Genomic DNA, 15851 nt, shown 5'->3' on the forward strand with positions numbered 1-15851 from the left:
GGCCTAAGTGGAAAAAAAAAATCAAATACTGCATTTTGGATGTGTAACATCTATGGTGTGCAGGAAGGTAAACTTACACAAATATTTTGGCATGTCTCTGCTGCATACTGTCATTCCCAAATTCAAGAGCCATTTCTGTGCGGGTGACCGACGCTCACCTTCCGTCTCCTGGAACACCTCTTTCCAGGCTAAAACTGTTGTCTTTCTGGCACTTTCTTTGAGGCTGCCCACACCTTGGCTCAAGTTTATCACAGCTGTAATGGAGGTTTTAGTATCTGCCACCTGTTTACGGGCAGCTCCCAGTTCAGCTCATTATTTGACACATGTCCTGGCTCATCCTATTGCTGCAGGAACATCAAATTACAGGAACATCTTTATGGATGAAACTCAAGTCTGAGCTCCTGGAATCTCACACAGTCAATATCCAGTTGGCCTGAGGCTACAAGGCTCGTCTTCTTTATTTAATACAATGATAACCTTATTCTCTCTTTTAACTGCTTTCATCTTCTGCTCCTGCTCTACCGTATGAGACATAAACTTGAAGCACGGGGAGGTAAATTCTCAGTGATTATAGAGTATTCACATCAGATACGTGTTAAGAGAAAGCTCCCATCTTCAGATACAACATAATTAGATGTACAAATAAACCAGAAACTGAAGTTTTGAGCAATGACCACCTGCAACTGAACCCAGCTGGCTACAGCAGAGCACACTAAATGGGAAACGGTTTTCTTCCTTTGCTTCTTGCTTGTACCTCCTTGCTTTGGCGTCCTTCCTGTTTTTCCTCACAGGGTTGGCTTTCCCAAGTGCACAGCCATGAGAAAAACATGGAAAGAGTGGCCCACAAGCTCATTTCAAACCAGTCTGTCGCCCCTTGATCCGATTTCCTGTCACGTCTACAGGCCCATAGTGCACAGGGTGATTGCGCTGTTTTGGAGTCCACGACAGGAAGGGGAAGCCGGGCCCAAGGGCCACCCGCCTCACACCTCTCCCAGCCCGCTCCTAACATGGCCGCCTCGCCCGCTTCCAAAATGGCGGCGCCGGCACCATAGAGAAGAAGGGCGGTCCGATCTACACGCCGCGGCGGTCGTGTGGTAAAAGCGCACGGGTGGCATCTCTGCGGCGGCGGCCGCCGGGGAAGATGCCCCTGGCCGCTTACTGTCTCCTGCGAGCCGTGGGCAAGGGCAGCTACGGGGAGGTGAGCCTGGCGCGGCACCGGCACGACGGCAAGCAGGTAGCGACGGCGGTGCCGCCCCCTGCCGGGCTCGGGCGAACCGGGACCGGGGGAGGCCGCGAGCGGGCCCGGGGCTGTGTGAGGAGGGAGGCTCCGGGGTGGTCTGAGCGCGGCCCGCTGTGGAGGGAGGTGCCGCTGCGGGCACGGGCCTGCCAGGCCTGGCTTTGCTGCCTGGGCGACGGCTTTGCTTAAGAAAATGCTGTTTCCAGCAGTTTGAAATGGAAGAAAAAGGGGCAGTTTCCACCTAATTTCTGTCAAATATGTCAGCAGTGCACTGGGATAGGCACTGTGGGAATGTTGTCAGCAAAACGCACTAGCTTGTCGCTGCAGATACTGAAATTTAATAAGAAGCTATGTATTTTATGTATATGTGTATATATATACATATATATATATATACACACACATACACACACATCTGTGTGTGTGTGTATGTTTTGATACTATAAAGTCCCAGGTAAGAGCAGAGTCAGGTATAGGCTCTTCCTTGAAACGCTGACTCAGGAGAAGTCACCACAAACTCGGCATCAGGGAGGGAATAAGATCAACCCTCAATATTCATGCTCTATACGATGAACATGTGCTACAAGCGTTATTGTCTCGCCTTTGATTTGATTAAAAGCGGGAATTCTGTGAGAGTGTATTCACACTGATATACTGGGCAGCCTAAGTAACAGTTTTCATATGCAACCTTAGAAAAAACTTATGTTGACACAGAAGAAAATAAATTTATGGTTGCGCTTGAGAACGTTTGGTCTTGCGGTGTCATGAAGAGTTTGTGCTTCCCTGTGTAATAAGTTCTCATTCAGTGAGTTTAAACCTGTGTGCGTAGGAACTCATAAATGCAAAACATAGTATGGTTTTCTGATTTTAGTGTAGGTTTTTAGAACTTAAAAAAATCTAAGCTACTGCTGCTTTCATTTTCGGGGGCGATTGATATTTTTTCCACCGATCTTGCAGTTGCATCTCTATTTGCTCCATTCCTTTTTCTCATGGGAATTTTTTTTTCCTAGTCTCTCTTGTTTCTCAGTTTTCTAGGCTTGTTGTACAAAGTCATTAAGGAAAAAAAAAAGAGCAGACCTAAAAAGTAGTACTTTTAGATATTTTTTTTCTGAATTTGGAAACGTGAAATTTGTGAACTAAGTCTTGAAACTGAATTTTTTTAATGGTTCTTTTTTATCCTTAAATATGTGTTTGAATATGAATGTGTTCCTCACATGCAGTTGTGAGGCGTTATCTCTTGAGTTTTTATTTTCTTTTCACAAAGCGCATAAATTTCATTTCTGAAGACCAGTTGTCCTTAAACAAACTAAAATGATAAGAGTTGATGAAGAATAGAGTAAGTCCAGCCAAATGACTTTTATCCTAAAAGTTTGTTGTCGTTTTTCTGCTGTGACTATGTGCTTTTTTTAGCCTCATTGCATATTTATTTATTGTTATTGAAACAACTGTTTTTGAGAATTCCTCTGTAGAGCTTTATTCAGAGAGAATTTAGCCACACCTGTTAAACTTCTTACTGCATAACGGTAAGCATAAAATGTACTTTCTAGACCTCCACCAGGCTCTATGCAGAATAATGTGTGCATATATTAAATACTGCTGTTCCTTTAGAAGTTTGGAATTTCCTGGGGCTTCTGCATACTAACTTGGATCTTTCCTCATGTCTTCATGTAATTTCTTTTACAGTATGTCATCAAAAAGTTAAACCTTAAAAATGCCTCCAGCCGAGAGAGGAAAGCAGCAGAACAAGAGGCTCAGCTGTTATCCCAGTTGAAACATCCAAATATAGTCACCTATAGAGAGTCCTGGCAGGGAGAAGATGGCCTGTTATATATTGTTATGGGCTTCTGTGAAGGAGGAGATCTGTATCATAAACTTAAAGAGCAGAAGGGCAAACTGCTGCCTGAGAATCAGGTGGTGGAATGGTTTGTTCAGATCGCCATGGCCTTGCAGGTAAAATAAAAATACAACTTGGTTACTTTATAGACATAGCTCTCTTTCCATGTAAAAATGCCACAATCTATAGATTTAAATTCCAGTTTGACTGGGTTTAGTATGGAATTACAATGATCATTAGTGCATTAAAAATATTCACAGGTCGTTACCATCATACTGACTTTCTCTTCTAGGTAAAGAACAGGCTTTCCAACTCTAGCCTGAAATGTTTCTCCCATTTGAAATGTAAGGTTAAATTTACAAAATCCTTTAAAAAGCCACAACATCTTTTAGAAAGTAATTTGTAATTTTGTTGGTGTTTTTCGGTGATGAATTAAGGCTACTAAATTGTCATTTCTGTTAAATTTTATCTCAGTTTGTTGGAGTTTAATAATTTGGAGCCTATCAATCAAACTTTAAAAGCAATTTTTATATTCAAAAAGACCAAATGTAAATATTAACATTAGGATGTGAGGCAGTTGGACAGAAAATACTATCTTGATTATGACTGCCGTGATCAGATACCACAGTAGACTTTTGTGTATCTTGTTTTTGTTTATTTTAAGTCTAATCTTCTATCCCCTATATAGATATTTAGATAAAATAAACACTGTGTTTTCCAGCGAAATTTTATGCTAAAGACTGTGAAATGAATGGCAACAAATGGGGGCCAGCAGAAAGTAGATTGAAGGCAGAGCCTTAACTTTACATTCGTCTCTCCTCCTACTTTGCTGGAGATCAAGATCTCACGCAGGGAGATTTCACTCAAACAACACAGTTTTGTACCTGTGTCTGTATTAGTCATTCTGGCATTAATTCCCTGACACTTCACCTGTGATGTGCCATTCTTGTCTTCTGTAGTGGTATATGTGACTTTATTGTGTTTGTGTTTTCCCTCCTTGACTTGTATTTTACTTTTCAGTGGAATGTATTCGCTGTTGCTTAACTCTATTTATGCCCTTTTTTTCAGTATTTACATGAAAAACGCATTCTGCACAGAGATCTTAAAACTCAAAATGTTTTTCTAACACGAACTAATATCATCAAAGTGGGTGATCTCGGAATAGCCAGAGTGCTGGAAAACCAGTATGACATGGCAAGCACCCTCATCGGCACGCCGTACTACATGAGCCCTGAACTCTTTTCCAACAAACCTTACAACTACAAGGTAGAGACTGTTGAAGCAAATATTATTTCTGCTTTGTTAGGCAGCTTGATTATTATGTTTGCGGAAGGGCATTACCACCTTGTGTTTTTGTTTGTTTGTTTGTTTGTTTGTTTTGTTTGTTTTGTTTGTTTTTTTGTTTTAAAGTTGTTATTGCTTCCAAATCTCTTTGATGTCCTCGGAGTCCTAGCAGAGATGTGTGAGAAACTGAATTTATGGAACTGAGTTTGGGTGAGAATTAGCAGCATGTGATAACTTATCAGAGCCAAAGTGTTCATCAGGCTCCTGTGCTTACCAGGACATGCCAGTGTAAACAAGAAAAACAGTCTGTGTTTGTGTATTATACAACAGACAGGAAGCTCTGTGTTTCCCTGTAATGCACAACAACAGCAACATTTAAAAAAAATCAGAAGAGAAGAGCAGTGTCACTGTGAGTTTAAAATAAGGTAAACTTGCTTTTGTGTGCTTGGCTTGGCTCTTGCTACAGACCTCGTGCACCCTAAACTTGGGCATCTACCGTGAGCTAATGAAAAAGAGAAAGATTTTCTTTCTCCAGTTAGAACCAATACATTACTTATTTTTTTTTCCTCACAGAATAAACTTTTTGATGAATTAAACTGTTGTCTTCCGAATATCGCTGTTAAAATAGATCAAAGTCAGACATTTACAATTTGGTCCGAGTTAGCTTACTGACATTAATGGCTTGTCAGAAAGCAGGTAACCATCTTAAGGTAAAATTTGTGCAGTTAATACAAAGCTCGTAAGACTATTTCTTTTCTTTTTTTCCTTCCTTTCTTCCTCTTTTCCCAGTCTGATGTTTGGGCATTGGGCTGCTGCGTTTACGAAATGGCTACATTGAAACATGCCTTTAACGCTAAAGACATGAACTCTTTGGTTTATCGAATTATTGAAGGAAAGGTAAAAACTTACCTAAAATATATATTTTTATCTGGTTATGATGGCTTTTTGAAAGTCTTGAATGGTCTTATTTTGTTGGTGATGTTTTGCTTATTGATGTGCATCATCATACATGTGTTAAGATTGGTATTTCAGGGTATTATATGATGTAATATTAGACCCAGGCAGTTACTCATTTTTGAATACTACCTGAGCTTCCAATTATTCCTGCGTGTAGCTCATTAGTGAATTTCCAACTTTTTCTGTCTACTTCTGGTCTAAATGTTGTGCAAAGAATTATGTCACTATTTGTATGTACATCATTTTCCTGATAGGTAAGGCTAGCCTATTGAAGTGTAAAGTTAATATGAATTTATGCATAAATGTTTTATGTCTTTCATGTCTATTGCGAGGACAGTAACTGCTGATATGAAGAAAAAGTTAAGAAAAGTTCTAACACAAAATATTTGCAATTGCTGCATTCCGTTTGATAGATAGTTAAGCAATCTGGGTAACTTTCAACATATGAGGGGGGGAAAAAAAAAGACTATTTCTTACGCAAAGTATCTGGCATAATACAGTTGTTACTCAGAAGTATTGATAAATAACATCCCTCTTCCCTTTCGTTTTACAGCTGCCTCCCATGCCAAAGGATTACAGCCCTCAGTTGGTAGAGATAATACGAACTATGCTCAGTAAAAAGCCTGAGGAGAGACCTAGTGTGAAGAGCATCCTAAGACAGCCATATATCAAGCAGCAAATCTCTCTGTTTCTGGAAGCCACGAAGGCGTAAGATATTTTTATTTCAGTGATCCTGTGCAAAATTCTTTTTTCTGCTTTTAGATAGCACTGATGTTGCTGCTGTGCAGAATATGTGTGTTGCTGCTAGTGTCTGAATAGAGTTTTTAAGGTTCTTCTACAGCATTGAAGATGAATATGTTGTGTACAGGCTGTTGGAAAAAGCCCAGTGTCTTATAAGCATTATGTAAACTGCTTAGTGAAGTGTTTTTTGGTTTCGTGTTTTTTTTTTTTTTTTTTTTTTTTTTTTTTCAATTGATGAAAGAAACGTCTTGAGGTCTTGTCGCTGGAGACCGAATAAGCAACTTTTATTACGTCCTTTACAGGAAAACAGCCAAAAGTCAGAAGAAAACACTGGATTCTAAACTCAGAGATCCTTGTTCTGCGGTCTCAGTTAAGAATGAATCTCATAACAGGAATGTTGCACACCAAAATCATTTCTTTGAGCACGCCAGGAAAAATAAGGTGGTAAGATATTCATACATACTTTTATATATATATATGTATGTATATATTTGTATGTAATAAAAAATGTGTGTTGTATATATGCATTTCTTTTTTCCCAAAAAAAGTGCATCTGCTGCTCTTCCAAAAAATCTACTCAGTTTTATACAAAATGCCCTGAGCTTTTGTCCAAGCATGGATCTGATTCCTAGAAATCTGTACTATTCCTCTTAATAGAGGATGTATGTTTATGTAGAGATGCAAGCAAATAAACAACTGTGGTTCAGTAAAACTATTGGCAGCTTCTTTACCAAAATATGTTAATACACTTCTTTTGTTTTATTTTCTCTTTTGGTGGACCACGATGTGAAGTATTTTATGTAATTTTACGGTTGAGTTGAGCATTGGAATGTGCCATGGTTATAGCAAATATTTGCACGCGTCTCATGGAATATCTGAAGCCTCTGTCCAAGCTGATTTTTTGCTACTGATAGATGACAGGAAGTAATCATTTAAAAAAGACTGTTTCCAGTCATTTTTTTTTTTTTTTTTTTTTTTTTTACCGGAAAAACAAATTATGGTTGCAAATGAAAATTCGTTTATTGCTGAGGTTTTTTCCAGTGGTTAAAACAAATATTTTATAAGCAGATCTTTTACCATCTTACACATACCTTTTAGTTTCTGCAGTATGAGTCCACTGTTGTGAGTTTAAGCTTTTAATGTTGAAATGCTGAATGTATGTGGTATCTTGAAAATCCACTGGGACTTACTTGTTCCTCCCTTATTAAAGAGTCAAAGGAATATGATTTTTCTTTTGTAGTCCTGGGTAAAAGTGGTTGTACTACATATATGTAAACCCATCCCCGGAATGTGCCATCTGCAGACGCAGTCTGCAACTCTAAAAATACAGGTTGCAGCATTTCAGAAGATACTAAGCTGTGGGTGATCATAATTTCATTAGTTTATGTACTATGGTACATTAATGATGTTCCTTAGGGTGCTTAGAATATTCTTTTATATGTGCATAATATCTGAGAGCTAATTCTCTTCTTTTAATTCTAGAATGAAAATGAATGTGTCATCAAGGATAAAGCCATCAAATTTTGCCCCTCAGAGAAAGCAGCTGTTGAGTTGGGAAGAAAACCAAGCAGTAATGATATGAACAGCCTGGGAGACTCCTTAGCTACAATTAGTAAAGTGGATATTGATATCTTGCCATCTGAAAAGAGGACATATGGAGTTGAGAAGTGTGGCAATGAATGTATTCCAGAGGATAATAAAGCAAAGTATTTAAATGTTGCAGAGAATTCTAAACCAACATATAGCAGATCACTAATTAAAGAAGACAGACTGCAGCACAAAACAAAACAACAAGCTTTCAAAGCTGAAAATGTTGAGTCTAAGCAGTCTGCTGTTGATGCTGCAGACTGTGTTGATGCTGCTACAAATAATGATGACACTTTGAAACTCCTGCAGCCTGTATCAAAAACCCCAAAGCAAAGTGACCTGGTAATGCTTATGTGTACTTTGAAATAGACTGATGCACTTAATGGTTATCTATCAAAGTCAGATACTGCTGATGTAATTATTGAGATATTTAAGAGGTTATGAACCTAGGCTTAAAATTTGCAGAGGCAACGTGCTGTGGAATTTTAGGGCTCACGTCTGGATGGTGAGAATGTTGTTTTCTATAAGAATAACAATCTTTCTTGTCTGAGAAGAGAGAGGACAAGAACAGTTTGGGGACAGGGTAAGGGGAGGAGCGGAAGAGTTTGAAGGCAGATGGAAGATGGGGAGAGGGATATTTAAAAAAAAAGAGAGTAATACAGCAGTGTGGAAGGTGTTACTTTCTCCCTTGCTTTCCCTTTTCTCAAAGGTAGTTTTCTTCTTTTAGTTTCCAGTTATTCTTTTGCTGTTTGTGTTGGAAACTTGAGAAAACAGTGTTTCTAAAGAAATACTGCTTTCTGCCTTCGTATCTGGAGTGCTTGCACTCCTTTTGATAGTTGCTGGCTTAGAAATACTGGCTTTTTTCCCTTGTGCCCCGGTCCTCAAGTGTTACAAGGGTCTACTAAGAAAACAAGGAATATATTGTGTTCTTTTCTCCTGTTAGTGTATCTCAAAAGTGCCAGTTGTACATTCAACTCCTCTCACATCTTGTGCTTTGGATTTGAAGGTCTTGTATATATTCTGTCTGCTCAGTGTCACTCCTGCAGTCACATTTATGAAGCCAGCTTGCTTTAGATGATGACTCTCCTAGTTCTGATGTGCAATGAGATTTTCTTATTTACCTTAATATTTGATTGTTTTCTGATGAGTAATCATTATCTATTGCAGAACTTGGATTCTACTGAAAAGTTGCTAGAACCATTTGTTCCTGTTTTAATTCAAGTAAGTACTTAAAAGTTTGGTAGCTTAAAAAGGCTGGTAGAGCAGATCTTTTTTTTCTATCATGTAAGAATTTACTGTTTGGACTACATTTATCTTAATATAATCACCATTACAACCAAAATAAAGTGGCCTGTGTTGATAATACAAAAAGCATATATGTTTAAATCTGGAAATGGCATGCTTACATTTTGAAAAATAATTTTCCTTGTTAGGATGATGTCTGTCATGGAACTCCAGGAGACCCACAGGAAAAAAATGCCTCTCCTTTACAGCCTCATAGCTCTGTCCACGAACCTTCACTCTCACGGCAGCGACGGCAGAAGAAAAGGGAGTTGTCTGAAGTCTGTCTAGAGAAGGTGCAGATAATAAAAATAATTTGACTGTGCAAGTCTTCAAACCACATAACTCTTCTACTTTTCTCCTCTTCCCTTAAGGCTATTGCTTTTTTTTTCCCTTTTTTTTCCTTTTTAAAAAGGAGCATATTTAAAATATATATATATGTTTTATACTGTTCTCATTTCATGTGTATGAAATGACAGGAAGGTTGAAATGGGGAGTAGGAGCCCAAAACTCTATCTAGTTTTGCTATGCAAGGATGTGACTTGCAGGTTGTGGAATACCTCAGCTTTTATTGAAAGAAGGAATAAATTCTGCTCACTTCTCTTTCAAGTTCAGAGCTGTTGCTCCTCGGCCTTTACCTTTTCCTTCTGATGTGAATGCAAAGACAATACAGAGCTGTGCAGAGCATCGTGGTGAAGTCTCTGAATCTGTAAATAGCGCCAAGAACAGTGAAGTTGCCATTGGAAAGGTTAGTACTGATGCTGTGTGAGCATATCTTTATCTCTTGTTGTTTCTGAACACCTTGTTCCCTTAAAGTATGCACAGCAAGTGAAAAGATGTAGAACAACTTTCCACCTAATGGAGGTCGTGTCTGGTATCCGATCAGTGCAGGATGGGAGGCTTCCTTGCTGAAACAGGCAGGTCAGAAGTGCCTTTTCTGCAGTGTTTATTGGTTGTGTTGTTGTCCAAGAGCATTCTTAGTAAATCCTGGAGCATTTGTTAGTTGAGGGGAAGATTACTCTAGTAGCTCTCTCTTGCATGTTCAACTCAAGTTTTTTTGTTTCATAGGTGATACGTAACAAAAGTGATTGTGACAATTGCTAATTAACATGAAATTAACTTATTTTAAAGGAGCGGCCCTTGTCAGCAAGAGAGCGTAGGAGGCTAAAACAGTCTCAGGAAGAGATGTTTCCTGCTGGTAATTTTTATGTTTACATGTTAGTCTTCTATATATGGAGCCTGGTAACTTCTTTGTAAGGAAAGTCTAACTCCCTCTTTGTTCTTTTTTTCTTCACTAACTTCTTCAAAAAGTTGCATGAAGGGCCTGGTTCTGGTGTTAAATAAAAATTTCTGTTAACGTGTCCGTATTTTTCTACTTCTTATTCAGTTGTATTCAGTTGGGTTTAGTGGTGACAACTTCTATTTGAAATGTACGTGAAGCACAGGATTTGCACCTTTCAGATAGAAGCGTCAGTATTTTCTGTTAGCAGAATTCCTACCGCCTGTCTTCTGCCAGGTGATAGACTTTTTCTTGCATGAACATGAAACTAATTCAAGATACATGCCATTAAATTACAAATATTGTGAAAATGTCATCCTTTCAGTGATTCCAGCAAGACGAGGATCAATTAGTGCAGTAGTTGAAGCAAAATCACATGTGGAAAATCATATTAAAGTTGCTCAGGCCTCATCAGATCCCAGTATTTCTCAGGTAAACTGGGGTCATCTGTTTTTGAAATATTGAAATGCAGGTACATCTGGAGAAGAAAACTGTGTTTAAAAAATCTTTATGTGGAAGAGCCTCTCAGTTAGTAGGAATGTATAGTTCTCTACAGATACTGCTTTAGAAAACCTGGGTTAGAGTGTACGGGTCTGTGGTACACCTAGATCAGTTGAAAATTCAGGGCTGACTCCCCATTTTCGCTCCACTTGTCGGAGATGAAGGCTCATAGGGATGTCACGGGGGAGATGGTTGTTGCAGCCTCTCTGCATTGAAGGGTTTATTTGTCTGGTTGTGGGGGAAAAAACAGTTTAGTTATCCTGAGCCGCGATTTGGTTATAAGTGAATAGTCTGTTTTAAGTTACTGATATCTACACGCTACCTTTAGCTTTGCACATCTAGTTTTGTTTTGGTAGTGGTGTATTAAAATATATTTTAAGGTGCAGTCCTGTTATGTGCATACATTTATGTGCTGCCAATAAGGAATAGATGCTGGGTGAAAAATGAATAGTTTCTGTTAATATTATCTTCCTGGCCTAATTTTAAAACTCCTTTTAAGATCATAGACATCAGGGCAAGATCTTCTGCAACATCAGGAAACATTATTAATAAACAATAGATGCAAAAAAAAAAAAACAATGAAAGAATTTTAGTCTAAATTTTCAAAGCATAGGCTGCATTTTCCTCAGCTCAGCACTTGCATGGAAAGAGTTTTGCATGTTTTACTTACATGTATGCTTATAACTGATAAAATCTAAATGCAGAAACCTCATCTGCACTCATCAACTGGGGTTACATCAGTTTAGTATGTGCCAATCATATGTGCGTGTGCTAGTGATGTTCGGGCATATTGTGCTATGCACGGGACACAAAACTGCAGAGGTACAGGGAAAAGGTTTATTTTAGGAAATGTGGGAAAGATACTGAATCAGAAAAATAATACTTAAATTCTGTTTTAAAATATATGTGTATAAAGACTGATAGATGGGCTAAGGATAGTGGCTCTATAATACAATTTTTAGGTAAGAATTGATAAACTTAACCAATTTAATTGTTTTAATTGTTTTTAATAGAGATATTTGATAAAGCTTTTTTTTTTTTTTTTTTTTTTTTTTTTCCCCTCTGGTCAAAACTGCATAACTGAGAAGTAATACTAGCTAAAAAAGAAGTTCATAAAAGTATGTCCATGTTGTGGTGTAGATTAGCTTGTATTTAAAACCGGGCTTTAACTTTAAAACATTATCAAGTTAAGTCTATCAAGTAAAGTATATGTGATGAAAAGTATTTTTCTATGTAAGAAAAGTAATTCATGGCATACAGATAAATTACTCCTGAGAGCTAAGAATTTTGTCTGTTATTCCCTCTTCACTTAGAAAAAAAGAGGAACCCATTGCCTGTCTGATGATGAGTTAAGCTCCTCCACCAGCTCCACGGATAAATCAGATGGCAATTCCAAGGAGAAGTAAGGATTTTGTTTCATACAGTGCAGGAATTTTTCTCCGCTGTATTGGACAGCGGATAGAGTTGGGAGTTGCTGCTAGATGCTTAGGCACTGAATCTTTATCAGAGGAAATACTGCTAATGTTGCTATTGATCAGTCTGCACAACAAAGGTAATCTAACGTGAAATGTTTAGCAGGAGCTCCCCATATTTATTGCAAGTCCTGTGAATGCAAGGTGGCAGTTGCATCATGAGTGGTGACTGAATTGCTTCTGTTTCTCCGCTACCAGAAAAAGCAGCGTGAATGAAATGAATGATTTGGTGCAGCTCATGACGTGGACGCTGAAAATGGACTCTAAGGAGAATTCTGAATGCTGTGCAGTCTCACCTTCTGCCTTGGAGTTTAAACTTCATAGAAAATACAGAGACACTTTGATTTTGCATGGAAAATCACCTGAAGAATCAGAGGAGTTCAAATTTGAAGAGTTTCCCTCAGGTTTGTTGCTCTGATACCTCTTTTAAATAAGTTGTGGCCAGGTGCTGCTTACCAAAGAAAACCTGCTAGTGGACAACAGAAGGCAGTCAACTGTTGTTTCTTGTTAAATCTCAGCAATACTTGTAGAAGTAACTAAAATCTCTAAACAACTTTTTTATTTTGAGTACAGAATTGCTCTAATTGCGATTGCCTACCAGTGAAAGGAGTGTGCGATCTATGCAGTTGTTCATATAGAGAGAAAGCTGGTTTGCAGTATAGTCTTTACCATATGATCTGTGCTTAGAAGCTCCAAAATGAACAGTTTGAGAGCAAACTAAGATTTTTAAGGCATCCAATTGAGTCGATAGCCATGAAGTTTTGTGATTGATGGTTAAAGCTGAAATTGAATTTGAGGCACAAGCCAGTATTTAAACGCACTGGATGTTCATGGGATTGTAGAAGTCCATCCTCCCTGCAGATCTTGCGTTAGCCAATTTATCCCACACCAGGAATCGAGTCATTTTGCAAAACCAGATAGATTTGTTGTTCCATATAAACCATCTCCAGGAAGGCTTTCAGGATACTTAAAATGTTGTCCCATACTCTTTCAGGCATGGACTGTGAAAGTGGATTATACTGCATGTAATTATTATGACTCTTGATTTAATAGGTCTGCACTCGGGTCCTGAAAAGATTAGGAGAGTGGTTGAAATCCTACGATCTGATGTGGTGCAGGGACTGGGAGTGAAACTTCTGGAGCAAGTGTACAGCATCCTGGAAGATGATGATGAAGGAAGGAGAGAGGTGAATGCCTCGCATATCCAAATTGTTTAATTTCTTATAAACCCACATATATGAGCAGTCTCCACTTTTTTTATTTTTTTTTTTAAGATATTGATACAGTGGTGCAAGTCTGGACCCCCAAAAAGCTTTAGTTTACATAATTATTGGCAGGCCAAGGGCCTAAATATATTGTCATTTTCAGTCTTTAAAAGTTGTTTATGAATGTAGACTAGGTTCAACTCTCAAGTCTTCAGGAATCAAAGGAACTTTAGAATTATATCATAGTCCTTTAGTTTGTGAAGAAGCAAGAAAATTGAATACTTTTATCATGTCTTTTTTGCTCTAGTAATTATTTTCCTTTGCACTGTAATTTTTGTCTTGACGTTACTTGCATATTCTTGATACGTATGACTGAGCAAAAACTGCAGCTCAACTGATCAAAAAATTGGTTACAAATGAAATGCACGAGTATTATATATAAGTATATATACACATAAGTATATATACATATATATATATATAAGTAAATATATGTAAGCATAAGCAATAGATTTGATTTGCATTTACAATGGTCAGGTGGATTTGGAGCATCTCTTGCCATGAGACAACAAAGATGTTTTTCATTTATCTCCCCTCACATCTGTGTGATGAAACGTCACATGATGCTTCCAGCTGAGTGGTTACCTGTTCTTGTGTTAATATTTTGGTAACTCCTGCTGATTTTTATTATTTTAATGTATTTATTTTATATATATCTAAATAGCTGCAGTTGCGGGAACACATGGGAGAGAAGTACGCAAGCTACAGCGTGAAGGCGCGCCACTTGAAATTCCTCGAGGAAAATGTGAAGTTCTGAGCAGGTTAAAACTTTTCCCTTAGAGGGAAGAACACAGTTTTATAGCTTGTTTAATAGACTGGACCAGCGTATGAAGCACATCTGTTCGTTGACCTCCTTTTTTGGAGTAAAGGGAGCCAGCTTGGAAAAAATAGTACAGATTTAGTTGAAAATAATATTTTCAATGTTAAAATGTGAACCAGGCTATCTCTTCCTCAGAAGAGGAACTGTATGTTTAGTTCTTATTCTCTTAATGAAACTTTAGAAGAGTTTATTTTATAGACATGAAGATGAATGGACTAAGTTTTGTAGAGAAAGCAGTGTCAAAAATGATGTTTTGGTTTGAATTAGTCATAGCTAATGCTGTACTGACAATATCACCTTACCAAAATGCAACAGAAATTTATACCAAGGTGATAGCACACTAAGGTATAAGCTACTGCATCAACTTTGACCAGGAAGGAATTGCAGGTGTTTACACACCTCTGTAAGCTGCTCCTTGAAAACACTAAAGGAGGTTGCTGAAAAACACTGTGAAAACACTAAAGGACAGTGACTTTGGCTGTAACTTTCGTGCTTTATTGCTGAGGTGATCACAAAGAGGGGGAGAAGCACATAGTAACAAGCCTGGGTAGGGTTGAAAGGAGCAGCCCTGGTTCCCTTCAGCCTGGCTGAATCACATCCCTCCCCCTTACAGCTACTGCTGCCTTTTAGGGATGAAAGTGGCCCCAGGCAGGACTGTTCAACCAGGTAAGTTTGTCTTAGCTTTTTCCATGGCCCTGCACCTTTATCAGATGGTGTTACCACACATGCCTAAGTTTTGGCATGTAACATCTTTAGTGAGAAAGCACAGGTGCTCTTCTGAAAGGATAACAGAAACAAATCTGTAAAATAAATTTTTAAACCAGAGCCTGTCTCTTTCTTTCCATTCCTTAAAAAAAAAAAAAAGACAGATTTAGCTCATATCTAACTTCCAGCCCCCATGCGAGGAGGCGGACAAGCAGGGGGCAAAAGGTGCAAGCCCTGCTGCCTCCGAGCCACTAACTACTCAAGCACCTTCAGGAGAGACAGCTACTGTATATGCAAAGTCAGAGTGTTATTTTTTTCTGCATCCGTGAGTTTATTTTTAGCCATCTCCTTTCCTAGGACAGTCCCCAGTTCTTAACCTTTTTCAAAAGCAAGGATTTTGGGATATCCACAGACTGGATAACTGGGCAGTGAGAAATCTGTTGAATTTCATAAAAGACAAGTGCATGGTCCTGCACCTGGGGAGAAATAACCCCAGACACCAGGCTGGGGACCAACCTTCTGGAGGGCAGCTTTGCAGAGAGGGACCTGGGCATCGTGGTGGACGACAAGGTGACCATGAGGCAGCAGTTACCCTCGTGGCCAAGAGGGCAAATGGGATCCTGGGGTGCATTAAGAAGAGTGTCTCTAGCAGGTCTAGGGAGATGATCCTGCCCCTCTACTCAGCCCTGGTGAGGCCGCATCTGGAGTATTGTGTCCAGTTCTGGGCCCCACAGGACAAGAGGGATGTGGAGCTGCTGGAGAGAGTCCAGCGCAGGGCCACAAGGATGATCAGGGGTCTGGAACATCTGCCCTATGAGGAGAGGCTGAGGGAGCTGGGCCTGTTCAGCCTGGAGAAGAGAAGGCTGAGAGGGGACCTGAGCAGTGTCT

The 15851-nt window shown here is 38.9% G+C and overlaps 1 protein-coding gene across 3 annotated transcripts; it reads left to right on the forward strand.

Moving 5' to 3' along the window:
* The first annotated feature begins 1134 nt into the window (after positions 1 to 1134).
* On the forward strand, positions 1135 to 14441 carry LOC104565244 (serine/threonine-protein kinase Nek4). 3 transcript variants are annotated; one of them, XM_010211919.2, is made up of 16 exons: positions 1135 to 1234; positions 2921 to 3187; positions 4140 to 4337; positions 5145 to 5252; positions 5866 to 6020; positions 6356 to 6497; positions 7536 to 7982; positions 8808 to 8861; positions 9074 to 9217; positions 9532 to 9669; positions 10053 to 10119; positions 10526 to 10632; positions 12015 to 12103; positions 12372 to 12577; positions 13227 to 13360; positions 14103 to 14441. In XM_010211919.2, the coding sequence occupies exons 1-16, from the start codon at positions 1142 to 1144 to the stop codon at positions 14193 to 14195; spliced, it is 2442 nt and encodes an 813-aa protein (XP_010210221.2). In that variant the 5' UTR covers positions 1135 to 1141; the 3' UTR covers positions 14196 to 14441. The 3 variants fall into 3 exon arrangements, with proteins under 3 accessions (XP_010210221.2, XP_088378887.1, XP_088378888.1); XM_088522761.1 differs by having other exon boundaries at positions 6356 to 6494; XM_088522762.1 differs by having other exon boundaries at positions 1135 to 1198.
* The last annotated feature ends 1410 nt before the right edge of the window (positions 14442 to 15851 follow it).

This window comes from Tinamus guttatus, unplaced genomic scaffold (assembly GCF_059628265.1).
Source record: "Tinamus guttatus ecotype Peru unplaced genomic scaffold, ASM5962826v1 Tinamus_guttatus_pri_ptg000163l, whole genome shotgun sequence".
NCBI classification, from domain to species: Eukaryota; Metazoa; Chordata; class Aves; order Tinamiformes; family Tinamidae; genus Tinamus; species Tinamus guttatus.